This window comes from Anguilla rostrata, chromosome 12, assembly GCF_018555375.3.
Source record: "Anguilla rostrata isolate EN2019 chromosome 12, ASM1855537v3, whole genome shotgun sequence".
Classification (NCBI taxonomy): domain Eukaryota; kingdom Metazoa; phylum Chordata; class Actinopteri; order Anguilliformes; family Anguillidae; genus Anguilla; species Anguilla rostrata.
Window position 1 is genome coordinate 4,169,381 of NC_057944.1, and position 27,560 is coordinate 4,196,940.

Consider the following 27,560-nt stretch of genomic DNA (forward strand, 5'->3'; position numbering starts at 1 on the left):
TCATAAAAGCCTGGCAATTTGCGAGTGATTGATCTAGCTTTGCACAAGTGTAAGGAACCTGTTCGTACCTGCATTGTCATGCCAAATGGCAGCACTATAAAATTGTTGGTGTGAAAATGTCACTGTACATTATCTACACACTGCACCATAAATTCAATCTTTCTGGATTATAGCCCTACATAGATTTAATATGCCATGGCCGATCAAAAGAAACTGAAGTAATCTACGGTTGTTAACCTCCTTAGGGTAATGGTCTTTCCCCTCTCTGTCATGCAGTATTTAGGAAGCACAACGTGCAACTCCATAAATTCAACCACTCGCTGGAAAAACTGTGAAAATGGAAGGAAAGGGTAAGAAAGAAAATGTACAACCAGAAGTGGTATCTCCCTCAATCTATACCACTCAGAAATTCACCACTTTTTTTTTTTTTTTGAATTTATTGGTTTGTTCCTTCAGGGATTGTGTCCTCTTGTGTCTTCTTCTGTTTTAGGAGCTGCCTGTGAAGATATCTATGCATACGCTCTGTCCAGAGCACTGATAAAAATTGCCCCACCAGCCACAGTCGGTTTGTACTGTCAGTGTCAAAACCGCATTGAGACACTGCTAAAGAAAATTAAAAGTGAGTTCCACATTTAAAGATTTCCACATTTTATGATCCAGTCTAAATACTGGTCTTGGCTGAATATACTAAGAGATATTGGTATTTACTATAACTTAGCATTTTGGTGAAGTGCGCCAGTAGTGTTTCATAACTGGATTGGCAATAAATGTCCGGTTTGCAGGTTTGAAAAACACAAGCAAGGAACTGAAGCAGCCTGAATTGCCGTACATTATATTAAAAGGAGAATGGGATGAAATCTCAAATTTTTGCTCATTTGCATCTGAAAATTGAAATATTAAAATACGCTTATAAGGTTTATGATTTGATCATCAGTTCATTTTGATTGAAAAGGCACAGTTTATTAGCATGCTTGTAACAACATAATATGAAGTATCAGTTACTGCATATGTGGCTATAAGTATTGTGGCCATCATGTTTCTCATGTTTCTACGTCTCAGTTTACATGAACAGAGAAGCAGAATGGAGGGAACAGAAGTACAAAGAGGACAGGCCCCGAACTTTCCTGCGCTCCCTGGTCGTCTTGCTCTCCATGGTCTTCTTACGCCCGGTGTGGAGCATGGAGACGGACCGGAGTCGGAAGAGGGTGAGGTGGATATTTGTACGCTTCAGTGCCTGGCACTTTGCGGGAAGCGACAGGCTATGGGCCGGCCTGGTGATCCGCCTGTTCAAGGCCATACACGATGACTTTGGGGGACTGCCCGTCAGCGTCTACAGAGCCACCCAGCACCCGTACCCTAAGAGGTTCGAGGACCAGAGTGAAGGCAGGTGGAAGGCGAGGAAGGTGTGTGGGCTGCCACTCTGGCTTGCTGCCATGGGTGTGGCCGTCGTGTGCATGGGAATCAGTATCCTGCTCTACTTTTCGGACTTCCAAGTGAGAACGAACGGTACACTGACTGGCCTGTCGAGTCTGGAGTCCGTGGCCATCGCGACTCTCGGTCCTCCTGCCGTGGTGGTACTTCGGTTTGTCTTGAAGATCGGCAAAAATCTGCTCTACAGCCAGGGCAGCATCGTCCAAAAGAAGATGAACGAGTCAGCAGTCAGCGATCAGCTGGGATTCATGAACAAGGTGAGGAAGGAGGTGTCCATCCTCATCAATCTCATCCATTTCATGGAGGTTCTGGAGAACAGGAAGATCCGCGTCATTCTGGAGATCACTAATTTGGACCGGTGCAGCCCGGAAAAGATCATTCAGACTCTGGAGGCCATCAACATCCTTTTGACCGGGGAGAATGTCCCCTTTGTCTTGATTCTGGCTGTGGATCCAAAGGTTGTGGTGAACTGTGTGGAAAATTCATTCTTGCACCATAGGTCAACAAATAGTGGCTATGATTTTTTAAACAAGATTGTTACCCTACCTTTCTCTGTGCCTGAGATGTCAGTGAACTCAAAGCACAGGATATTTGAAACCCTTGCAAATAGTCACCTTGAGGTTTTTGCTGATGGGTTTTATGGTACAATGGCTCACCCAAGAAAGTCTGGTGAAAACAGGCATTTAAGAATGGAACTGGGACTACATGAAGGAAGCTTGGTGCCTTTCATTGGAAATTCCAGCAGTGGGTCTGAAGCAATAGATCCAGGAATTCCTTGGGAACACTGGGCAAGAAAAGTGAAGGCACTGACAAATGATGCTTTACAGTTTGTCAACAACAGAGGCAACCTCCACACTTACATTATGGCAGATCACATGTTTATGAGGAGAATAATCAACTCAGTCAGAGTGTCCATCATCATCCTGGAGGGGATGAGGTGTGATTTGTCTTCAGGCGAAGACCTTGCAGCTTGGGTGGTTCTGGCTAACCTGTGGCCTTGTCGTCTGAGTTGGATTCTCCAGGTCGTGGAAGATGACCAGCAGAGGGCTGCTATAGATCGACCTGACAGCACAGGTGAGATTGACAACGGGAAGACTTTGTGGGAAGTCTTCAGCGAGTCCTGTGTGGAACTGCACATGCTCAGAGGTAGAGCCGAGCTACTCCTGGAGCAAGACGGGGACCCTGAACTGTTTGAAAAGTTTCTCAAGGTGGATTTCAGATTGACCGTTGGGGATGCCAACAGGTTCAGGCCCTGCACAGTCAATCTGGACCATTCCATCCAGAAGGAGATGGCCAGGCTCCGAGGCACCAACATTAGAGAGAAAATGAACTACAAAACCCATGCCCCACTGCCAATTATGTCTCTCATCAGAATGAGTACAGAGGACATCTGCAAAGAGGTAATAACAATTTAGACTAACACTATGCTTATATTTTACACATTTCAAGGTCTTCTAAATGACAGAAATAGATTGTTGCATATATTATATGAAAGTGTATTATCCCAACTGTCATGTCATTGATGCTGGCAATAAATTTCTCATTTGGCGTGCACACTTGAATTTTCAAAACCAGTGCAACAGGAGGAACTGACATAACTGACGCATGCAGGTTCATCGCAAACACTGCCTGTGTTGTTTTCAATCAGTCTCCATTTGTCTCTAGATGCAAAGGCTGAACTTCCCTGAAAAATATCAGCAGCGGCTGAGGCAGAATCGACTTGATGGATCATCCCTGGCATTTGGCAATGACGGAGAGATCAAACGGGTTCTGCAGATGGCCTTGGGTGAATGGATCTCTTTCAGCTTTCGTTTCCTGGGAGCAAAGCCAAGATGCAGCCCGCACATGTCAAACCCGATGATGTCTGCACAGTAGAGAGGCCTTCCTCCCTTGCTTGGAGATAGCTGTGAAGCCTTGCTTCATTCTCAGGCTGCAGCTATTGTACGACCTCTATCAGAGCAGTTCTGCAAGTCTCGAGAGGCTAAATAGTCATATGCCACTAACCAGGATTCTCAGTATGCAAGGATAAAAACCATAAAACAATCCAACTGAAGGACTCACAAACTGAAATTTTCACATTTTTATGAGTAAGTCTAGACCTTAAGGTGTGTACTGCCTCAACAGTAAAGTTCCTGATCACAATAGGGCATACATGCAAGTCACATGACTTCTAGACATGGATTATGAATGTTCAAAAAAAAAAAAAGAATCCTCTGCCCATATCAATAATGAAAGCAAACAATGGTTTTGATCTTAGCTGTCTGTTGTTATTTACAGAATGGTGCATAGCTATGCAAAATTATATTCAAAATATCAATGACTATACCTGAAAGATCACATAAATGTGTTGCCTTAAGGTTAAGCCTTATCTAAATCCAACATTAGTTTGGAGAAACATGTCATAGCTTTCTAGCCTAGCGCACATAAATAGCTTCAGATTCATGTTCATGCGTACACCATTCTGCCAAGTGATGCAAGGGATCACTGCAAATCAAAACCTGTGTATCTAAACCTATTATTATTCATATGATCATTCCGTTTATTTTCTACGGTGCAAAGACAATTATGTATTCAGGAAGAAACTTCTAAACTGTCATTCAGTATGAAGCTTTAGACTTCCAAATCACTGATACACAATCTTAAGTATTTCTTTGTTTGACAGACAATTATTTCCATGCAGCCATTTTAAATCTCTGAGCCTACAAATTATTTTTATGAACTTATTAGTGCTTACACAAATTTCAGATCAAGATATGACTGAGCTAATTAAAAAATTCAGAGCAGGAATTGGCACAAAATCCTGAAATGGATCAGCCCTTGTTGTGCACCCCTGCTGTTGACACCCATAACATAACAGTTTGTAACAATGGGAAACAGACTGTTTTATGTGTTGCATTAGCACACTGTTAAGTTTCTGATAAATAAATAAAAAGAAAAACTACAAAAACAATCCTGCATAACAACAGTGCATAATCAGCTTCACAAACTACTGAGCAAATCGGCAATACTATGAATATTAATATATATACAGATGGATGACAAATGAAAGGAAAAACTCAAGTGTAATAGTAATTAGCCTCAAATGTAATAACACAGCACAGTGGTGAAGGAAATATTACTGTGACAGCACTACTGTTGCCTCACTGCAACAGGGTACAGAGTCTGAATCCCACCTGAGGGCCTTTTCACCTTGTGTCTATGTGGGTTTCCACTGGGTACTCTGATTCCCTCCCACAGTCCAAAGACACGCAGTAGGCTAATTGCAGTCTAATTTGCCTGTATGGATGAGTGTATGTGCGAATGGTGTGTGTGCCCTGCATTGAATCGGTGTGATATCCAGGGTATATTGCTGCCTCTCTCAGATAAAGGATGGATGGGTGAATTGTGTTAGATTCAGGTGAAAACATCATACTCAACCTCGTTTCAGGTTTTCTTAAGACAGCGGTGTGCTTCCACTCGCTTATACGAGTGAGATAAAGGTGATATAAGTGCATACTGGTCAGAGTATGTTCCTATTTAAGCAACAGGAAATTTTTTCAATTTTCTATTTCTCACTGAAGATTTTAGATAAGTTTTGATACTGCTAAAGATGCATCCATGACAATAGTAGTACTATAAGAGCACCATCTTCTCCCACCTCTGTTTATTCCAAAACCCTGAGACCAACAGCTGCAAAAACGCACCATCTGTTTAGCAGTCCATAAATACTCATTCCAGACTAAATGTACATAAAAACTACATTACCCTGTCCCCCAGACATGGCCCAATCATGGAGGGTTTTCATTTCAACCAATCACATCACCTGCTGATTTCACTAGCCAGTTCCCTCCTCTGTGGTTGAAGGTGTGCTGATTAGTGAAAGCAGCCGGTATAGTGATTGCTTGGGACGAAAACCTGCATACTCTCCTGCCACATGATTGGGCACCACTACTCTAACTGCATCATAAGCATTTATTGGGCAGGAAAATATTCATACTCAGCTGTCAACATGGCTGCCTGATTAGGACCCCAATTCTCTTTCTAAATTTGGAATATGTTTAATGAAAAATAACATTACAACATGAAACACTGATCTTCAATGTTCATCATTTTTTCATATCATACGCACAATAGAGTTCCCATCATTGAATCATTCATAAATTCATATAAAATGATTAGCAGCATAATTTGTCTGCATCTCTGTTATGATACCTGTGTTAGAACCTGTGTTCTTCTAATAATGAAGAAAAATCATTTCAAACATCTAAATAAAATGATGTTTCTGTTTATCAGAGGCCGGTGTTTGAGCCCGTTTTTAGCTGTGGCATTTCTAGCTAGCTGAAAACAAGTACACACTGTTGTTGCCATATAATATGCTATTAGAATTTGAATCAAATAATACAAAATGTATTATATATTTTTTATTATATTATGTATTATTATATTTCTTATAAATATTTTAAAATAAAATTATGCACTCTTTACATTTCAGAATTCCACTGACAAAGAGAGGGAAACTGTACTCCGTTCAGGTTGTTTTGGAGGCCATTCTTAATGAAGATACAAGTGGTTAGAGAATGAGTCAGAGGACAGGGATAGTGATGAGGAAAAAAAACAGCACAGAATGACAAAGATCGTGACCTTATGAGAGAACGTGAAAGTGAGAGAGAGAGGGTAACAGCGGCAACAGTAAGGACAGGTCTGGCACAGCACAAAATGATCGGCTTCAGGTCGGGTTGAGGTCGGCTTCACAGGCTAAAGAGATTGCGAGTCCTGGCACGATCTTCACAGCTGCTGATGTTGAGGTTGCCCCCGAACATGCACTGCTAATACCACTGCAGTACTTTCAAAGATTTGTGTGTGTCCTCAGAGATGCTTAAAACTGTGCTGGTCAGCACTAAAGAACGCTGTTTTCAGAAGCAGGGGAAACCTGCTGACATCTCTGGCTGGATGTACTCAGAGAGAGAGAGAACTGTCTAACAGATAGTGCCTAAGAAGCATAACTCTATGGAGGAAATGGTGACTCCTTTCAAGGGGTAAGTTCAGTACCATACACTGTACATGCACGGGAGACCCCAACCCAGGGGAATCAATATATGGGCAAGAACAGGAATCTCAGGAAGACTTTAATGTTTGCCAAAGCAGGAGGCAAGGGCCACATGTCAAGTCATGTGCACCTACCAAACTTAACGTTAGCAGAAGAGGTTACAAACTGCATACATTTTGTTTTCTTCAAAAGTCTAAAATGCATGGAATACAATGGATCATATTGGGTATTATAGCAAACCAACAACTATGTTTTGTATTGTGCTGTAACAATCTGTAAAGGGTTTTTTGATTAAAATACATTTTTACAGTATGTATATGTCCAGTCACAACTTTTGTTTACTTTGTTTGGGCTACTAAATCAACATCTTTCTAACTGATCAATTTTACCATTCTGCTGTGTCAGACGTTAAGCAGTTTCATGCTAATAAATATAATTTTAAAGACATTTATATGCTATTGAGTCATTAATGTGTAATAATCTGTGGATTTAGTTGGTGACATTGTGTTATCCTAAAGACCCGCTTTTGTGCAACATTTTCATAAAAATCCTCCCAAAAGCAAATAAAAAGCACAAAAGTCATTGTATGCTTCATCAGCAGAGTGATGAAAACAATTTAAAAAGGTGAAAATGTTCTTATCAGAAAGTGAATTCTTGCTATTTTGAGGGCTGAAGCCACTAAGTATTTTGTCAAAATAAATAAACAAGCGCGAAATAGCTGCAAATCTGTGAACCCATTCGGGAGTTATACCCCTTTTTGTGATAGGCCACGCCCATCACCACGGCCCCTCTTGGTCAAGCGGCCTGAAAGTTTGACTCAGCTCTACCTTTGGTCATGACCAACCTTCATGCCAAATTTCAGCCTCCTGGGGAAAAAACTGTGGCCGCTACAGGGTGGGACACTTTTGTGGACCAACCGACCGACCAACTGACAGACCGACAGACAGAGCTATAGAGCTGTGGTCGCAGCTAATAATAAATACACATTGTTTCTGAGTAATTAGGGCTGGTTTGTATCTCAGCTCCTAGGAACGCTATAGTCTTGGATACACAATTTGTGGATGAGTCAAATGAATTTGTTAATGTTTTCTCCACAAATTGGTTTCAGTACTTAGTGTTCAAAGAACGTATGGCACACCGTTTTTCACATACGGTCATAACTGATGCTGTTAATTAGCAGCTGTTAAATACTGAACACCTGGCACACACTCTGCCTGTGTCATAGGCACTCTCTCTTGACTTTGAGTTATGCATTTGAACTCAGCTATTTTCCAGATGCAAACAATGGATCGATAACATTTCATGACAGTAACATCATGGCAGTGATATTGCATGTGAATTTAAGGTTTATTTATCTTTGACTCCCTTTCACCCTTTTCACCTTTTGTCCTTTTTTTTAAATGTTAATGCAATGAAAATATTTTTCACATTCACCAACATTCCACATATGATGCAATATTCATTGGATCAGTTATGAAATACAGCTACAAATCAAGTTCATAGCTCCTAATATAGGCAGGACTCATCAACCACTTCAATTCCAAACATGGCCACAGATGAACTTTCTTTGGCATCTACCCATGCAATTTACACAAATATCAGTAGTATTCTGATTGTACAGATGACAATGCTTTCAAGTTCAATAGCTCCTAGAAAATGGCTAGACCATAAACACTTAATGAAAGCCAAGTGCAGACTTGCTGCATTACCTGTGCAATTACCACAATATTTCATATGATTAATGATATTGAAGAATTACATATGACAAATCTTTCAAGTCATAGCTTAAAATGGCCTAGACCTTCAACCTAAAAATGATAATTATAACTTTTTCATTGAAAGACATTTCTCATTTATAAAAGCATTCTTTCCCTGAAGGCAGATCTTCTGCAGACTGGAATTGGCTCTTCTGCAGGAGGCAGTACCTTCTGTCTCGCCTCTCTGCCAAAGACCCCAAATCTGTCTGAAGTGCTGAATAGACTGCTGATCTCTTGACAGTTAGTACCATTCTGCCTGATCTGAATTGAGATTTATAAGTCAACTTTGAAATTCGAAATGTCTTAGATGGTTATAACAAGATGTAGCATAAGACTGTTGACTTTGACTTCTCCAAACTAACCTTTACAGGCCAACGATGAAAGAGATCAGCCAGGCCAACACTAACAAAGTTTGGCTACTGCATCAGACTGCTTCCTGAAGAAACATCTGGAACATGTGAACCTCCTGATAATGACTTTCCCAAAAGCATAATTGTAGCAGAGTTCATAATCGATGGAAAATGGCTAGCATTCTAAAGGCAACAGTTTGGCTATAGACAAGTCTGTCTACTAAAGAAAATCTGTTCATGGAGTGACCATCCCTGATCACACAATATCAGGGACTAGAGAACGAAGGTAGGATCACAAAGCTGAAATGGCTGCATTTCTAAAGTCTCATGTTCATATGTCCACTATACTGTAAGTAAAACACTAAACAAGAATGGTATTCATAGGAGGACACAAAGGAGGAATTCACTGCTCTCCAAAAAAAAAAAAAAAAAAAAAAAAAAACATTGCTGCACATCTCACGTGTGCAAGAGTACCTAAATGTTCCACAATGCTTCAGGGACAATGTTCTTTGGATGAGACGAAAGTTGAATTTGTTTACTAGATACAAGGGTTCACATACTTTTTACAGCCTGAACTGTGTGAATGTTTAGACAATGTGTTTAATAAAGACATATTAAGTTCAAGTGATTGTGTGTTATTAGTCTAAGAAGAATGTGTGTCTATGATTGTGATTTACATGAAGGTCAGACCACATTAATGAGAAATTAATGCAGAAATCCAAGTAATTCCAAAGGGTTCATAAACTTTTATTTTCTTCTTGCAACTGTTTATACTATACATATATTAATTTAACTTTGCAATATTCCAAAATTAGATTTTTTTAAGGAGGGGGGGGGGAGAGGGGGGGGCATTTTCTGAATGCTCATGTTGGTTTAAAAGGCAACTTAAAATTTAGATTTTTAAACCGGGACCTACGTTTATAAAATCTTCCCTCTTCTAGGTATAGTGGCTATTCAACATGATTTCAGTTATTTTCCAAAACCAAAACTGAAACTGGGTAAAGTGGCTCCCTCGCTAGCAGTTACAGACAGCACTATGCGAGGATATTTGGCTTCTGTTGAAAACTACAGCTGGTCAAATACATTGTGGGCCTCTGATAATAAACAGCCTATGTCTGGCATGAATAACAATTGATTCTTAATCGCTATAAATATGTTGTACTTCTTAATCATGTCCAGCTGGATCTGAGAGCAGCGTCTGCTTGTCCAGTTAACATAATAATAACAATATGGATTACACAAGGGGGAAAATGAACATGAAATTATTGGTAGTTGGGTGGTGTTCAAGCACAATTCAGAATGTGTCAGAATGTATAAATGTTTTGCATATGGTGAACTAAGCTCTTAACTGTTAGATTTGTTGTGACATTTTGTGCAATAATCTATGTAACTGTGGGAATTACTGAACAGGGCACAGGCCAAAAAAGGGTACTGTGTGCCTTCACAGCTTAACTTGAAAACAAATAAGTGCAAAATGTGAGCCAATTCTGAATCGGCCTTTAATATAATATAATATAATATAATATAACAGGCCAAACACCCCAGAAACAAACAGGCACTGAGGATGGCTGCAGTACAGGCCTGGCAGAGCATCATTATGGAATATTCCCAGTGTCTGGTGATGTCTATGGGTTGCAGTCTTAAGGCAACCATTGAAAGCAAAGGATTTATAACCAAGTACTCACTATGTTTACTCTATTACTTTTACTCCCTTAAATGGGGGACTATGTATTAAAAGGGTTGTAACTCCTACACAAATCACCCGATGTAAATACCCTCAAATTAAAGCTGACAGTCTGCACTTTAACATCACATGCATTACTTTATTTGAAACCCAATGTCCTTTTTTTGCACTTATACAAGGACAAGTTTGTAACACAGCCACAAGAAAATTCACAATACCGCAATAAAATGAAAAGTTTCATATTTTTATTTCACAGAGTAAAAGGTTATTTATAATACAACATGACCATCCTTTCTGTTCTTACCCATTAGGCCTCCATACCATATGAGGAAAACACTAAAGAAAGAGAGAGGTGCGGCAATGTCTGTGGACATTCAGAGCACGCTCTCTTGACCCTTACACATGGCAGACAGCACGCCCCATGTAACGGCCCATCATACATGCCAATTCACCTCTCGAAGGCGGGGCCACACAGGTACTGTACTTATTCAAATCAAATGAGATCACAGGTGCACAGACTTGCAATGCAATCATTGTTTGTTTACTTAAGTAGTCAGCCTGTCTCACTGACCTTGAGCTCCGGCTGAGAAAAGTGTAACCCATTGTCCACAAGGTTGGTGAGCCTCTTAACTCTAACTCCCATTTCCCCCCTTCAGTCAGCTTCTAAATCTGGTCCCTGCCACGGTTTTTGGCGGGGGGAGTGCGTGGAGATCAATATGGCAAAGACCACAAATCACAGCGCCAACAAGTGAAGCAGGCCAACTGCATGACTAAGCCTTGCCCTTCACAAATAGCTGATATTTCCTTAACACCTGAAGTCTGTTCGCAAGGGGGCTGGGGATTTATATAAGCTGTTTATTTAAAGGACGTTTTAGAAAGGTTGTATTCCCCGTTACATTTGAGACCAAATAAAGTGCAGTGGCATGTTAATAAATCAAAAATACTGATTGGCATAATACTAATGATTTAGATAATTAACATTGTGCATGGTTAGCTTCTATTTTAAAGCAATAGCCTAAACGCGAATGCAGCTACATCAAGCAGGCAAAGAAAAAAAAAAGCAAATGTGCAGTTTATTCGTTAAAGGGTCGACAAGCGAGGCAGTACCTTCAATTAAAAACAAAAAACAAAAAACAAAAAACAAAAAAAAACATTATTTTTGGACATTTCGATATTGTTCGCATAAAACAGTTAAAAGCGACTGTCAGTGTTACGGAGTGTCTATGGTGATATCGGGGAGTAGGTTACAACTAGTAATTATATCGATTTTCTCAGAAACAGATTTGAGGTCTTCTAGAATAAGACGGATGCTGTGAGAAGCGTTGATGATGCCATTCTGGGAATTGTTGAGGTGAGTTGTGGCTATCCGTATATCTTTCGTTGCGTTGCTGTACACTTGTCTGAACATCTGTGTCACGTCACTGCACAGTCGCGCGTTGTTCTCCATCAGTTTCTGCTGAAGTAGTGTGTTATAGCGACCGCTTTGCTCAGCCCTCGGAACGGGTTTCTCGTCCACGACGGATACAAAGTCTGGAGCGTTTCTGATCACAATGAGCGGCGGTAAGTCCTTGCGCAGTACTTGCGAGTATTCCGCATTCCCTGCAGCAACCAGCTTCCGCACTTTCTCTGCCTCCCCTTCGCTATCCGACTCTGATGCTTCTCCGGGAACTTTTGCCCCGGCTGCTACGGTGTGTGCCGAAGGGAGGGAAGTTAAATAAACCTCTTCATCCGAATCCGTCTCAGATGCCTCACCTTGGACCACTATCTGGTATTTGTTACTCGCCATTAACGTTTCCACCTAAAAGAGATCGTAATGCAACAGCATTTTAAATTTTCAAACCAGCTACTACCAGTACATAGCTTAACAAATAGCTTACTCTTTTGTAGCTAGCGCTAACAAACAAAATAACACCGTAGCCTACGACAAGCAATGCAGTGTTAAAGCTACCAATCGGGATAGAGTAACAGCTAGAACATTACCATACGATGCAGAGATAAAGTATAGATTATAGCAAAAGCAGTTTACAAACCGTGTACGTGTGATTACGGAGAACTGAAAATTAGTCAAAAACAAGAATCCGTAAGTAAAATCACATGAACTGGAAACCAGGAACTGCCACCACGGGGGTAGCGGCTTATGCACGCAGCCAATCAGAGACCCACTATTTGACCACGTGATGTGAGGCATGTCAACAAACCACAGTCATATGATCAGAGCGTAAACATGAAGCTACCTTGACGCAGGCGAAACGCTGCGTAAGTTGCGGTGAAAGGATGATATGTTATTTTTAACAGTAAGCGTTTAAACTTTCTGAACCACTGCAAGGAAAGGGGTTGGAGAAAGCCGCCTGGCCCCTTGGTGCGTGGGACCGTGGCTCACCAGGTTTACTGTGCGTCAGCGATACCTGAGAAAGATGGCTAGCCAGCTAGCTGGCTAACTGGCTACGGTCACTCGATCACTTTGTGCTCTGACCAATGCTAAAATATGTTCGCTAACATTAGCTAACGGCCAGCCAGCTCGCTGATGCTAAATGAATTATCTAGCTACGTAAAGGTTGTACCTGTATGTATCTATAGCCAAGTAGTTCTGTTTATTACATTATTAAATGTGCTGCACTTGCTGTACATGTGTGTTTTATGCGGTTGAGAAAAAAGGAATAATTAGCTGCAGACCATTGAGATCAAGAGCCAGTGAGGGATAGGGATCAATATCTAATCGCGACGTCATCGATGTTGCAGGTATTAAAGCGTATAAAGGAGGCCGATTGTGTTTTGTTTGTAAATGCCTTACATTTGTCGAGAAAATATCTTCAAAATGCTGACCAAAAAATTTGGCAAGCTTTCTCGCGTACCGATAAATCAACCCAGCGTGGTGTCTTGTTCCCGCTGTGATTCTGCGATTGTGCCGTTATTCTTCAACAAATGAGAATAATTTAAATGCACGTAGGATACGTATTTTCCAATGACAAAGATGTCAGCGATGACATTCACAATTATTTTTGTCCAGTACGATGACACGTGTAGCCAAATAAAGTAGGCTATACATTACTACTCAACTTTGTTTTTTAAAAAATGTATTAATGTATGTTTTGTCATTCAGTTTATACATGCATGGTTTGCCAGGCAGTTTAAAACTAAGTCATCCATTGTGTGCTTCAGTCCTCTGGTTGTTCTAGTTCAATGAATGTAATTGCGCAGTGCGTTATCTATATTCATAAGTGATTTAACATAGATCATTAGAACTTAGTGACGGATATGCATTGGAGCTATGCTGACTGTAATGCATTTTTTTGGCCTGTTGGTACTCAAACTGGAAGGCCAGACAAATGTTCATAGAATCTGGATTTTCTAAAAACTTGGCTGTGATGCTGTGTATTTTAAATTCTCACAGTTGTGTCGAATAATTAATGAATACATCATCAAGTCTGAGAGTATCAGAAACCACTGATGAATAGTCAATTAATTGTATCATCCTGGATTATATATATACACCGATCAGCCACAGCATTAAAACCACCTGCATTTTTCTGCTTTTTTCTGATTTAATATTTTATTTTCTGTTTGTAATCAAACAATTCACATGTGGTCAATGCACAGACTCAGAGCTTTTATTAAAAGGGTATTCTTATACATTTTGGTTTTACCATGTAGTAATTACAGCACTTTTTATACATAGTCCCCCATTTCAGTGTTTTAGACAAATTAACATAATGCCAAATAAAAGAGTCATGTTTTGTATTTGGTTGAATATCATTTGCATGCCATGACTTCCTGATGTCTGTGACCTATGAACATCATCAGAGTCTGGATATCTTATTGTCAGGTTGTCCTAAAACGATACAAAAACTATTTGCATTTGAATGGATCTCTATGGGAATTGGGGGTGGGACTAGATTCAGATGTAAATTAAGCTGATACAATATGGAACACTTGTTAGCTAAATGGCTTTAAGTCATCAAGGGTCCAAGGTATCAAATGAGCCTCAAACCACCGTGCTGCTGCCAGATATGCAGTAGGTACTACAAGCATTGTTTCTCCTGAATATTTTTTCCATTGAGTTCAACAGGAAAATTAATCAGGAGAAACAGTAGTCACTGACAGATACACACCTGCCATTAGTGTTTCTAATCTGTCAGACAGGGGGATTTAATTCATTATGGTGAGAATTCTTCAGTCATCACCTGTAGAGGTTGTCTTTGGCTTACCAGGTCATTTGCGAACACTTCACCAGTGCTCTCTTAATTTTGAGTGATGTTCCAAAATGTTGATTTTGGTAAGGTTAATGTTTGGCTTATCTCTCTGGCTGTTTTTAAAAACAAAAGCCTAGAAAAAAGGCTAGATACTAAAAGCTCCCATTTCTGCAATAAAGAAGCAATTGAACACACCTGACTCATCACAGACACCTGTGAAGCCATTTGTCCCAAACATGATGGTGCCCTTAATGGTGGGGCTATATATAATTTGCTGTAATTTCTTGGTGAAACCAAAATGTATGATATTACCCTTTAATAAAAGCTGAGAATCTACGCTTTACATGTGAATTGTTTGATTATAAATTTACGTGTATATATATATATTTTCTTTTCTGTTTATTTATATTTTTAATTGTAAGGGAACGTGAGTCCTGAGGACTGGGTTGGACAGGATTAAGTTTAATTGTCACTTCTATGTGAATCATTATTCTTTCTAAAAAAAAAAAAAATGAAAGTTTGCAAATTCTTCTAAATTGCACATGTTTGTTGTATTTGATGATTTTTGTCTGATGATTTTTAACATTGGTCACTGAAGTGATAGATTTGATTCCTGGAGGAACAGAAGTGTGAGGTCATCCTGTGGGCAGCAGAGTCTTTGTCAGAGGGGGAGTAGTTTCCCCATCTTGTCTGGTGTATTGGAACCAATGAAATACTCTCAAAAAGTGCAAACCCCGCCTTCTGGTCATATTGGCAGTCTCAGTTACACCAGGCAAGATCAATAGAGCACAGAAAAGTATTTGAATCCAAATCAAGTACGCATCTGACCCAGGTCCGGTGGTTTCTCTCTCTTCCCTGAAGCTGCCTGCCCCGAGGGCTGCCAGCGGACCGGGCGGACGAGCGGGAGACCATGGACCTGAGCGAGAGACGGCCCAACAAGTGGTGGACGGAGACGGACACCTTCGCCATGCTGGCGCTCATCGAGGAGCTGGACCTGGTGCACGAGCTGGACAAGAAGCGGCAGCGCAACGACTCGCACTTCCGCCGCCTCCGCCACGGCCTGGCCAAGCGCGACATCCACTTCACCGTCAACCAGATCCGCAACCGCTGGAAGAGCCTCAAGCACAAGTACCGCAAGATCAAGACGGCGGGCTACCGGAGCCCCGCCGCCCGCCTGTCCGCCATCGAGGCCTTCCGCTACTTCCGCAAGCTGGACCGCATGCTGGCGGCAAGGAGGCCGCGGGCCGCGGGGACGGGCGAGGCCACCGGGGGGAGCCACAACCTGGTGGTGCTCTCCACCTCCGACCTGGAGGACCACACCGACAGTACTGCCGCCTCACCCATGCCGCTTCACCCCCCGCCTTCGTTCCTGAAAGCTATGGCAGAAACGCTGCTTTCCCAGGCCTGGTTTAGGGCCTTGCATTAGCCGCTCTCTGAGCTGACCCGAGTTAATGGCCATCTTGAGTTGTTTCATGAGAAAATAATAATACCGAGGCTATGCTTAACTGGACGTGTCCAGCATTTGAAAATCAAGCTTTAAGGAGCAGAGTGCCTGCTGCTTCTCTGCTTGGCAATCCCAAAACAAGCACATGCTTACAGAGTTTATACACATCCCCAAATTGTTTAAATAGAGAATCCAAAGATCCTATTAATTTCAGTGTCAGTGCTAGGTTATTTTGTACTAAAAGCATATTGATGATATTTGTGTTTTTAGTTTTATCAAAAGCAGCCGTTCGTATAGCTTTTTGGATAAAGGTCGTTAAATCTTTTATTTTTTTCCTTTGCAGCATGTTCTTCTTTCTTTTTTTGTCTGTAGTTCTAATTTAAATCACAATTTATTTTATTTGAAGGAGGAATTGGTCCATTGTGTATTTTTACACTAAAGTATAAGTTCCATAATATTTCTGTAAATGTGTAAATTACATACCAACAACACAAATATGTCTGTTGTGATGAGCACCCTGATGATACGAGGCAGAAAATTTTGTCCGTTTCAATAAACACCATGTTCGTTGTTGGTAGTTTGCTTGATGTCAATGCCGTGACTTAGGAGTTCCTTCCAGAGCAGACAAATGCAATTTAGTCATTTGCTTCGGCTTTTTGTGGGCACTATTTAGTTTAGTTTTTCGGTGTGCCAAATATAAATGACAGTGTATGTTTTATAATGGCAACCAAAAGACTTGCATGGGTGCTGGAGAGAAACCCTCCCATCCACAGGCAACGCTAGAGCCAACTTTGATTGGTCCCGATTTGATACTGTACAGTGGGGCCTATCCGTGCACTATAACAGTGCCTTAACAGGATGACCCAATCACCAGTCCTAAATACCATGCTTTTATCACATTGAAAGAAACACCAGAAAGACTAGTTATGACAGAATATGGCTTTTAACCGCTCTCCTCTCCTCTCCTCTCTCCAGGTGATGTTCCTCAGTCTTGTATGTCCACGTGTTGGCAGGACGCCCTCCCGGGACCAGATGGGGACAGCGAGGAAAGCAAGGGCCCCCCCGAGGAGCCGGGGGACTTCAGGACGCCCCGCTGGGACGTTGGGACCGAGGAGGTGGTGACTTTGGGGCTGTCGGGGGAGTACCTCTACCCGGTGAAGGCGGAGCCGCACCTGCTGTCTTCCTTGCGCAGCCTAGAGGGCGCCAGAGAGCCACCCGGCTGTAGCCCGAGGGACTCGCCAGGTCAGTGTGCGGATGGGGCGATCTCGGTGGTAGGCTCCCCTATACAGAGCAACATTGCGTAGCACATCAGCAGTAACTAACAGGTGCAATTCCAAGCAAAAATTCAGGTAAAGTCACTAAACAGGGTGTCGGGTCACCAATTTGTTGATGAAGCTGCCTGTTCTCACCTCAAGTTGAAATTTGCTGTCAGCTGATCTACGGCTGCTCCCTTTGGTCGCCCTGCACTAAATAGTAATAGCACAGGCATAATGATCCTTAATCCTTAATCCTTAATCCATAATAATCCATTATGATCCACTTTTGAGTCACACGTCTGCATTGCACATACCGGTACTTGTTATCCCTCATTTACCAAGGTATCATTTGTTCACCATCTCTATCTGCCATACAGTATTTTGAAATGGATTTGTTTTCATTTGAACAATTAGTAAGGCCCACAACATTTGCATCAGTTCAGCTGTTTTTTTTTCCTCCTGTCAATCCGTAAATGACTCAGATTAATCGAGAAGAATTACTGATTATTATAAGGCCATTTGTTAGAGCCTCAGGGATATGTACACTTTGGAAATGGGAATGTGAGGTGTAGGGTTCCCCAATTATTCCACCTATCCAATTATTCCAGCAATTGTATATTGTGGTTAAAATAAAAAATACTAAAAAAAAAAACATATCCAGTGAGTTGCTCTCCCTTTAAGATGCTCAGGGTGTTTTGGGTGGGACAGGGCTGGAGCGATCACAGAGTGAGGGACAGCTCAGATTGGGAGGGCTGGAGTGGTCCTGTGTGCTCAGTTTGGGAGGGCTGGAGTGGTCCCGTGAGATCAGTTTGGGAGGGCTGGAGTGGTCCCGTGAGATCAGATTGGGAGGGCTGAGATTGAGCGCATCGTTGCCAAGCTCAAGCTCAAAGGCACTGGTCATGATGGACTGAAGCCCAGTCTTCTCAAGAAGTGCTTACCTTCCATATGGAAAGCTCTTCTGCATACCCTGAGCAGTTCTCTTGACACTGGCAGCTTTCCAGACCAATTCAAGTGGGCCAAAGTTTTTCCCCATGATGTTTTTGTCTTTTCCAACTACAGACCCATCTCTATTCTTCCATGTCTCACTAAGGTACTTGAAAGTTACTTGAAATGTACCTGAATAGCATATCATAGGCTCAATGAGTTTTTTTCAGAACATGGGTTCAGAGAAAAACACTCTACTGCAATGTCTTTGGTTCAACTGATGGATGTTTTCTAGAGCTTTTCATTCTAATAAACTTACTTAACTGGGATTTATATAGGATTTGTCCAAAGCCTTTCACTCCATAGATCACATAATCCTCCTAGTACAGGGGTGCCAAATACGTTGGTCGCGATCGACCGGTCGATCCCAGAAGCTGGTAGATTGCCGTGTTATTTTAACATATGTGTCTAATTATTCCCGTTTCCATCCCATTTCCCCACGGCTTCGGCTTGACAGACAGTTACGCTTGATTGACATAAAATGTGGCCAATCTGCTGCTGTTGAGAACTTTGTTACAGTAAGCGTGTCCGTTCAGTCGTGGTATGGTCATTTAAATGTCCAATGTTACGTGACAGCAACACCATTACTTGCATTTTATATTGCCCAGTACAGTTGTGGTGACACGAGAAATCGTGAACATTTTAGGCAGGGAATTTCACTTAAAATATCCGATGGATAATGGTATGAATCTGAAAGCTGGTATTTTGTCCAGATATGATATTGGTGTAATGATTTAACTTTTATTCCAATGCAACATGGCTTATATTTTTACGTGATAGTAACAAACTTTGTCAAGTTGACATGATCTGGTCCATTTTAGGTTTTGCTTTCAATATCTGATTTTCTTTGTCCACAAATAATGCTGGTCTAATGATTTTACTTTTATGCCAATGCAGCTAACCTACAATTGTAGCTAGTTCATTTTTTAAATAGAAACTACACACATGGTACTGGAAAACATAGGCTAGTTAAGCTAATAGCTCTGCCCAACACTAGATATAGAACTCTACTACACACACACAAAAGTGGTGGTTTGTGGTTTTACGCAGTAAAAAAAGTAACTAACATTTTTTGTGTTTTCTGTCTATGGGGGGGAGGTTCTTGTTGTTGTTTGTTTTTTTTACTTGTTTTTGATGAAAAAAGTAAAGAAAAAAAAACTTTGAGGTTCATAGCTCATAGTTTCTGCTGTAATTGTCAACTGATGACCTTGTGCTCATGATATTAGAGACTGTTTCTTTTTGGAGATCTTAAATCTCCATTATGGCTCTGTCGGCACAAATTGTCTTTGGAAACAGGAAACTGTCACTTCACTGGCTCAGTGTGACCATTGTGCTTTTTATGTCATCACAATCATAAGCAGAATCGCACTTGTAAAAATAGCTCAGTAAGTGTAAAAACACTCTTAATGCCTACATTTGAAAACCATGAGTTTGGACACTAAGATGAACAGGAAATTGTATAAGAATGATAAATAATTTTGAATTGATCAAAATGCAGTGACAGGTATTATAAATTATGAATGAATAAATAATGAAATAATACATTTACTTGGTTTGTTAAAACATTTATTTTTAGTTTTATTTTTTATTTAGCCTTTATTTAAGCAGGGTGTCCTATTGATACCAGGGGTTTCTTTTGGAGAGTCCTGCAAATCATACACTACGTTTCAGACAAGCCTTGTACAAACACCTTAAAATGCAGCAGCATACATTTAAAATATAGAAAGATTTATGCACATGAACAAACACACATACATACAAGACAACTAAGACCGTTAAATTACACCAAGCAATTGCACACACTTTCGTCAGTGATTCAATTAGTCACCAAGGCCTTAAACTGCCTAAAGGCATCTAGTTTAAGTGACTCCTGAAATTTATTCCACTTGTGGTGCATACACTTCCAAAGCAGTCCTTCCCATTCAGTTGTGAATCATGGCATTTGTAGAAAAATCCAACCATAAGATCTTGTGCAATAGTTTCAGTTTCTAAAGTATAAAAGTGTGGTGCAGTAAGATAAAAATGGAGACTTGTGAGGAGTGTTTTGTATGTAAATAAAATTCTGTGCTGCTTCCTCCTTGGAGTGAGCGATTGGCATGATACCGCACGGTAAAGAAGGCAGTGATGAGTAGGAAACCCATCACCTGTAATGTTACGTGATGCGCGATGACAGACTGCGTCCAGGGCTTTAAGGACTGTGGCTTATGGTTATACACTTTGTTGTACGTCGCTCTGGATAAGAGCGTCTGCCAAATGCCTGTAATGTAATGTAATGTAATGGCTGTGGCATGCATAGATAATATATCCCCATAGTTAAGAACCGGTACAATTGTGGCTCACACAGTCTTTTTGCGGTTTTGAAATGTGAGGCAAGACTTGTGTCTGTATAGGAATCCAATTTTGACTTTGAGTTTTTTAATTTTTTTATTTGTAATATGCATTTTAAAAGAGAACATTTCATCAATCCACACGTAAGTATTTATAGTGCGAGACTTGTTCAATTTGATCACCGTTTAAAATGAATAAGTGTGTCCCTACTGAGTTCAGTGCCTCAGAGGAAAGTATGTATTTGGTTTTCACAGCATTTAAAACCAGTTTAGGTTTGCCAGTGCATTCTGTATGGGAGTATGTGCAGCCTGCAGGTTGTACACAGACTGATTGAGTGGGCAGAGGCGTATGGGACTGCGTCATCAGTATAGAAATGCACTTTGCTAGAAATTTCATTTATGTAAATTGTAAATGGCAAAGGTCCAAGTATGGAGCCCTGTGGTACACCTTTGTTTATCTCCAGAAAGTGTGTTCCATCCTCCACTATAGCCTGTGTTCTGCCTGAAAAGTTATTGTGAAATCGAATTTGCATATTGTCGCCAAGGGCAATGGCGACCAATCTATTTAATAAGATTTGGTTGTGTCCTGTGGCAAACGAAGTCAACAAACAAGGCTGTGCAGTATTCCTGTCAAAAGTCATTGATTACCAGTGATGCAGCAAAGATGGTGCTGTGTCCTGGTCTAAAACCAGATTGATATGGATTCGGTCTATTATTTGTGGTTAAAAAAGCACAAAATATAATATTTACCAGATTTACCAATTCCAGAATTTTTGCTAAGCAGGGCAATTTAGAAACTGGAATTGAAATTGTTGGCATCGCTAGCATCATCCCCTTTAAATAATCGCGAAACGTGCTGCTTTCCATATGCTCTAGGTGCATCCAACACCAAGAGTAAGATTTAAAATGTTAATGAAGTACCTCCTTCTGTGTGAATTTCCCAAAAGTGAATCGTGTCCTGGTATCTTTAGCCAAACTAAAACAATGATCAGACTGTGCAGTCAGTACGGTGGCTCGCTCCGTTCATTAGAACAGCTGAAATAAAATGACAATTAAAGGCATCGCCAATTTTGTATCATCAACAGGACCGGAGTCACATTGGATAAACTGAGGTAGTGATGGGGCGAAACTGTGATTTAATGATTTGGATCACCTTTGCTTTTGGATAAAGAAGTTATGTGGCTTTTCTAATCAAGGCTGCACATTTATTTCTGTAATACATTATACTATATACACTCACCGGCCACTTCATTAGGTGACAGGAGTGGCACCCGGTGTGGTCTTCTGCTGCTGTAGCCCATCTGCTTCAAGGTTTGACGTGGTGTGCGTTCAGAGATGCTCTTCTGCATACCTTGGTTGTAACGAGTGGTTATTTGAGTTACTGTTGCCTTTCTATCAGCTCGAACAAGTCTGGCCATTCTCCTCTGACCTCTGCCAACAACAACGCATTTTCGCCCAGAGAACTGCCGCTCACTGGATATTTTCTCTTTTTCGGACCATTCTCTGTAAGTCCTAGAGATGGTTGTGCGTGAAATCAGCAGAGATCAGCAGTTTCTGAAATACTCAAACCAGCCAGTCTGGCACCAACACCCATGCCACGTTCAAAGTCACTTAAATCACCTTTCTTCCCCATTCTGATGCTTGGTTTGAACTTCAGCAGATCGTCTTGACCATGTCTACATGCCTAAATGCATTTAGTTGCTGTCACGTGATTGGCTGACTAGATATTTGCGTTAACGGGTGCAGTTTGCAGTTGAACAGGTGGACCTAATGAAGTGGCCGGTGAGTGTATATATATTTCTGTGTTGGCTGAAAGCAAGTCAATCCTGGGATGAATCAAACGTGACCGTGCCTTATCTTTTTGGCAAAGTCTCTCTGTGAGGTCCGTGGAAAACCATGGATGTTATCCGTTTTTTTTACCGTCTGTTGCTTAAATGGAGCATACATAGTTACTAGTTTGCTAAACACTAAAATGAACAAGAAACTGTAGTTTTGTAGAATATGCTAATAATTTTGAATGGATAAATGTGGTGTGATGGATATTATGAATATCATGAACAATGATAATTTAGATTGTTGCATTGCTGTAGTATCTCACATGAAGACGGTGAAGTTACAGTCCGGTGTCTGTCCTGCTAGGCGTGTGTGATGACATCAGCAGCCTGATCCTGCAGCAGCTGACCATCCTGAACCATCAGCTGGGGGAGCAGCTGGCGGAGCAGCGGGCCTTCCACTGCAGCATGCTGGGGCTGATGGACCGCCAAATCGAGGTCCTCCAGCAGCTCTCCAACTCCACCCGCACGCCCCCCGCCAAGGAGGCGGCCGGCGTGGAGCGGGACGCCCCCGTCAGCCAGCAGGTGCACGAGGCCCTGGTTCGGGTCCTCCGGGGCGTGGAGCAGGCCCAGGCTCAGGGCCTGGCGGCGTGCCCGTCCAAAGCCCCGCCCTCCGAGCCCCTGGCCCCGCCCTCCTGGACCGTCTCCCTGCTGGAGGTCCACCGGGGGTCCCCGCCTCCCGCGGCCGGCAGCGAGGCCCCACCCCCCGCCACCGACCCCGCCCCCGCCCCCCCCCAGCGGCCCCCGGACGAGGGCCGGCCCGACCCCCCCGGCGCCCCCCTCCCCGAACAGCTTCCCCCCTCGCGGGGGGGCGTCCTGCTAAATGGCCTTTCAATCCGGTGCCAGCACAAGTGAGACCCCCCCAAAACCACACGCCATCAGCTCAACCCCTCCCAATCTATCTCCCTGTTGGAGTCTCAACTCAGAGCTGCAGTTGGGGGATGGAGGACAACAGTTTTGGTGAAAAAACCAAACAAAAAAAACTATGGGTGCTTAACATTTTTGAGGGTTTGTAGATTTTAAGACAAACTGTACTTTATCAAATTTTAGGCATTTTAGTCAAATTTGAATTACTTTGTTATTCAAATAGGTGGCTGCTTTGGGACTGATTAGTGACTGGCCTCGATTCATAACTCAATTTTAAGGCAGGTCTTATTATTATTATTATTATTATTATTATTATTATTATTATTATTATTAATTGGTAAGTTGATTTCCACTGCCTTGCAAAAGTATTGAAACCCTTGACGAATTCTCACATTTTACTGATACATGGAACCATTTGTGTGATATTTTATTTATAAACATCATAAGTCTAAATAATTATTTTAAGGTGCAATTGGTTTTATCTTCTAAAATACACTTAGTGACCACTTTATTAGTGTCACCTATCTAGTACCTGGTAGGACCCCCTTTTGCCCCCGGAACAGCTTGAATTCTTTGTGTCGTGGATTCAGCAAGCTTCTGGAAACGTTCCTTAGGGATTTTGGTCCATGCTGTCTCGATAGCATCACAGGGTTCCTGCAGATTTTTCAGCCACACATTAATGCTGCGCACCACCTGTTCCATCTCATCCCAAAGGTGCTCTATTGGGTTGAGATCTGGAGACTGTGTAGGCCATTGGAGTAAACTGTCATCCATGGGAACCAGCTTGAGATGATGTGTGCTTTGTAACGTGGTGCATTATCCTGCTGGAAGTGTCCATTTGTAAAAGGGTAGACTAAGGCCAAAAAGGGATGCACATGGTCAGCAGCAATAGATATGGTGTGGCATGCTGAAATGGTATTGAGGGGCCTAATGTGTGCCAAGAAAACATTCCGCACACCATTACACTACCACCATCAGCCTGCACGGTTGACACAAGGCAGGATGGATCCACCGATTCATGCTGTTTACGTCAAACTCAGACTCCACCATCTGAACTTTGGAGCAGAAATCAGGTTTATCAGACCAGGAAAGATTTTACCGATCTTCAGTCATCCAGTTTAGGTGATCAAATTCCCACTGTCTCATCTTCCCGTTCTTAGCTGACAGAGTGGAACCTTGCATGGTCTTCTGCTGTTGTAGCTCATCTGCTTCAAGGTTTGATGTGTTACGCTTTCTGAGATGCCCTTCTGCATACCACTGGTGTAAAGAGCTGTTATTTGAGCATTTGTGGTATTTCTGTTATTCTGTTAGCTTGAACAAGTCTGCCCATTCTCCTCTGACCTCTCTCATTAACAAGGTGTTTTTGGGCACAGAACTGCTGCTCACTGGATGGTTTTTGTTTATTACACCATTCTCCGTAAACTGGAGACTGTATTGCATGAAAATCCCTGGAAGGCAGCTGTTTCTGAGATGCTGGAACCACCACGTCTGGCACCAACAATCATACCCTGGTGAAAGTCACTAATGCTTGCTCAAAAACTAAACCTCTTCACCATGTTTGCAAGCTTTATACATTAGTATATTGGGCCACATGATGTGCTGTTTGAAGGATCAGATTATTTGCATTAACGAGCAGATGTATCTAAAACAGTGGCCTCTGAGTGTATTTTTAAGAAAGAAAAAAAACTCTAATATCCCTTTTGCATTAATGTTCAATCCCTGCCCTCTGGAAGCTTCGGGTTTACACCAATGACAAAAATTACCTTAACAAAGACAGGATTGCCTTACCATTGGCTCTTCCTGTGAACCAAGGCAGTAAAAGTAACTATCACATTATCTGGATAAAAACCCCACTGAAAGATCATTGGTCAGGCTGGGAATCTAAAGGAAAGGTGTGAAGACTAAAGAATATTTCACAGAGATTAAAACGTAAAGTTGTACAAATGGATAAATTATGAAAAGGGTACAAAATAATTTCCAGGTGTGTGGATATCCCAGTGAGCACAGCTGGATCAGTAATCAGGAAGTGGAAGCTGCCTCACACCATCCAGGCACTGCCTATAGAAGGCCGCCCCTCAAGTACTCCGTGTCTCGTCAACAAGGGGACTTGTGCGGGAAGCCATAAAAAGTGGAGTTTAGGTACACCAGTCTACCATAACAAGAGGGGTTCAAGGGGTTTGAATACTTTTGCAAGACACTGCATTTTAACAAATCACAAACGTCACAGAGTCTTTAAAATAAGATGAATCTTCCACATACTTTAGTACCTCATAACATAACACCCAAAAGGTGAAATTGGACATTTTAAAGCTTCTGAGAGTTCCTGATTTGTACCAATGAAAAAAAAAGCGTACTGTTTAAAGGACTGTCCTAAAAGTGCTTTATGAATTCTGGCCAATGAACAGCAGTGTAGCTCTACTCTCTATGGTCAAGGAGAATGCTCACGCCTGCCAGACTGGGATCAATGGTCTCTTGGTGTTTCAGGCTGAATACTCCTACTGGAGGGTATTGCTGTGTGATTGCAGTGGTTGATGATGTGTCTTTCTGTCCAATCACAGTGGACTTCGCCCTGTGCGGCTCAACACAGGTTTGTTACAGCCTATGTATATTTGCGTTTTTTCCCAACGAAGTTTTGTTGGCCATCTTTCAAGAAGTGTTGTTAGCGCCCTAACTGAAAATTCACATTAGGTGGTAGAAAAACAAGTTATAGCAAATATTTATAGTACTGAATGGGAATCATAAGAAACGTGTGAGCTTTAGGCCAAAATCACAGGGGCAATATTTGTCCTTAACTCCATATGAAACGTGAATTAAATCTACTGAATCTAGCATTGTGCCATGGCATGCTAATGAAGTATTGCACATCTGATGTTACGTAGAACATTTTTTCCTTGATTTAAATACCATTGTACTTAGATTGAACAATCACTAGCTAAATGGGTTTTCATATGAGAATTTGTTAGGCCAAGATCAAACAATCTTTTATTCAGTTTCACATATGCTAAATTTCGGCTTATTTCCTACAAGTGTGTACTCCTTACTTCTTTTGTTTCTTTAATTCATACTTTATCATAGTGTTGCAGAGCAATGTAGACTATGCTTACTTGAATCATGAAGGGAAGGAACGTTGAAAAACTTATTTACTAATTTAGATGTTGGTAAAGTGTGTGCACCGTTAATAACTTTATTCAGTTGGGCAACATTTTAACATTTCACATAACCAGTTTGAAGAACTAACGCTACTTTGAAATTGTATCCACTAGACATTTGGACCTATTTCATTTGGTCAGTACTAAAAATGCCACAGTATTGCTCTAAGACAGAGTGAAAATATTATGTTGTTCTGCATTGAGTATGCAGAACAATTTTAGCTTATTCAGTGGTGACCTTCTGTTTTACATGACTAGGCTTTGTATAGAATCCTCTCATTGTCTTGAAGAGGGTATCATTTCTTAGTTACAGTAAACACAGCATGTATTATTAATGCCACTTTTCAATACCACAAAAAAAGAAGGAAGATCAGGTTATTGACTTGTCGCCCAGGTCTCTTTTTCCGCATTTTCCCCAAAGGCAGCTGAACCCACTGTATACCAGTAAGAATAATTCAAAATACTGTACTTTGCAGACTTGACTGGTCCAGTGACAGTAAATGGTGCTGAATATTCACCTTTTTGTCCTATCCAATGTATCCATATACAGAGGGAAAAAAGCTGAAATTGTAAAATATCATTTCAAATATGGTTTACTGCTGAAACTGGCAGTCCTGTCTGTGACACTTTACAAGTAGCCTATTCATGTTCACATGTTGTATGTCATAAACTGTGTATGAGTTCAGAAACGATAAATTGGCGTTACTGACACCTATAGCAAACCGGCAACCCGCTATTTATGTTACATAAAGCATTTTTCATCAGTCTAAACACTGCTGAATGGGAATGAAATTTTGGGAGCTGCATGAAAAAAGCACATTTATTAACAGTGACGTGTCTAAACTGCATATGTATAAAGCTGTGACTTCATCCCAAAGAATCTCGAGAATTTGAAGGATTTCTTTCCGTTGGGTCATTTAAGGACTGGCGTGGGACAAAGCGTTTGCAATATGCGGTATTATACGAATTTTGGAGAGCATGAATTTAATGTAAATAAAATACAATTTTGGATGTGTCAGGCAAGTTCACTTTTTATCTCCCCCTCCCCCCCTAAGTTCCATGGTTGCAGTTGTCCTTTTGATTTACTCTCTAGCTTAGGAACGTGGTTTGTGTCCATTTGTTTGCTCTCAGCACTTAATAACAATCATAATAAATATAATTATTTTTTATATATCAAAGAGTCTGTTTCTTGAATTCTGTAGCCCTACACTTGCACACATCAAATGCGGGTGGGTGCCCGCGAGAACCTTCAGGTACCGGTTG

General features: G+C 41.3%; 3 protein-coding genes across 7 annotated transcripts; 2 read left to right on the forward strand and 1 right to left on the reverse strand.

Annotated features, from left to right (window-relative positions):
* Positions 1-337: 337 nt before the first annotated feature.
* On the forward strand, positions 338-4,381 carry LOC135236666 (NTPase KAP family P-loop domain-containing protein 1-like). The gene is made up of 3 exons (XM_064303153.1): positions 338-350; positions 1,060-2,831; positions 3,097-4,381. The coding sequence occupies exons 1-3, from the start codon at positions 338-340 to the stop codon at positions 3,304-3,306; spliced, it is 1,995 nt and encodes a 664-aa protein (XP_064159223.1). The 3' UTR covers positions 3,307-4,381.
* Positions 4,382-10,471: 6,090 nt separating this feature from the next.
* Positions 10,472-12,415, reverse strand: bloc1s3 (biogenesis of lysosomal organelles complex-1, subunit 3). Its single transcript, XM_064301051.1, has 2 exons — positions 12,279-12,415; positions 10,472-12,046 (listed from the first exon to the last, which is right to left on the reverse strand). The coding sequence occupies exon 2, from the start codon at positions 12,032-12,034 to the stop codon at positions 11,459-11,461; it is 576 nt and encodes a 191-aa protein (XP_064157121.1). The 5' UTR covers positions 12,035-12,046; positions 12,279-12,415; the 3' UTR covers positions 10,472-11,458.
* si:ch211-116o3.5 (uncharacterized protein LOC325902 homolog) lies at positions 12,403-27,475 on the forward strand. 5 transcript variants are annotated; one of them, XM_064301046.1, is made up of 4 exons: positions 12,403-12,504; positions 15,300-15,763; positions 16,858-17,124; positions 22,589-27,475. In XM_064301046.1, exons 2-4 carry the CDS (start codon positions 15,349-15,351, stop codon positions 23,134-23,136), a joined length of 1,230 nt encoding a protein of 409 aa, XP_064157116.1. In that variant the 5' UTR covers positions 12,403-12,504; positions 15,300-15,348; the 3' UTR covers positions 23,137-27,475. The 5 variants fall into 5 exon arrangements, with proteins under 5 accessions (XP_064157116.1, XP_064157117.1, XP_064157118.1 ...); XM_064301047.1 differs by having other exon boundaries at positions 12,455-12,542; XM_064301048.1 differs by having other exon boundaries at positions 12,472-12,607.
* Positions 27,476-27,560: the final 85 nt, after the last annotated feature.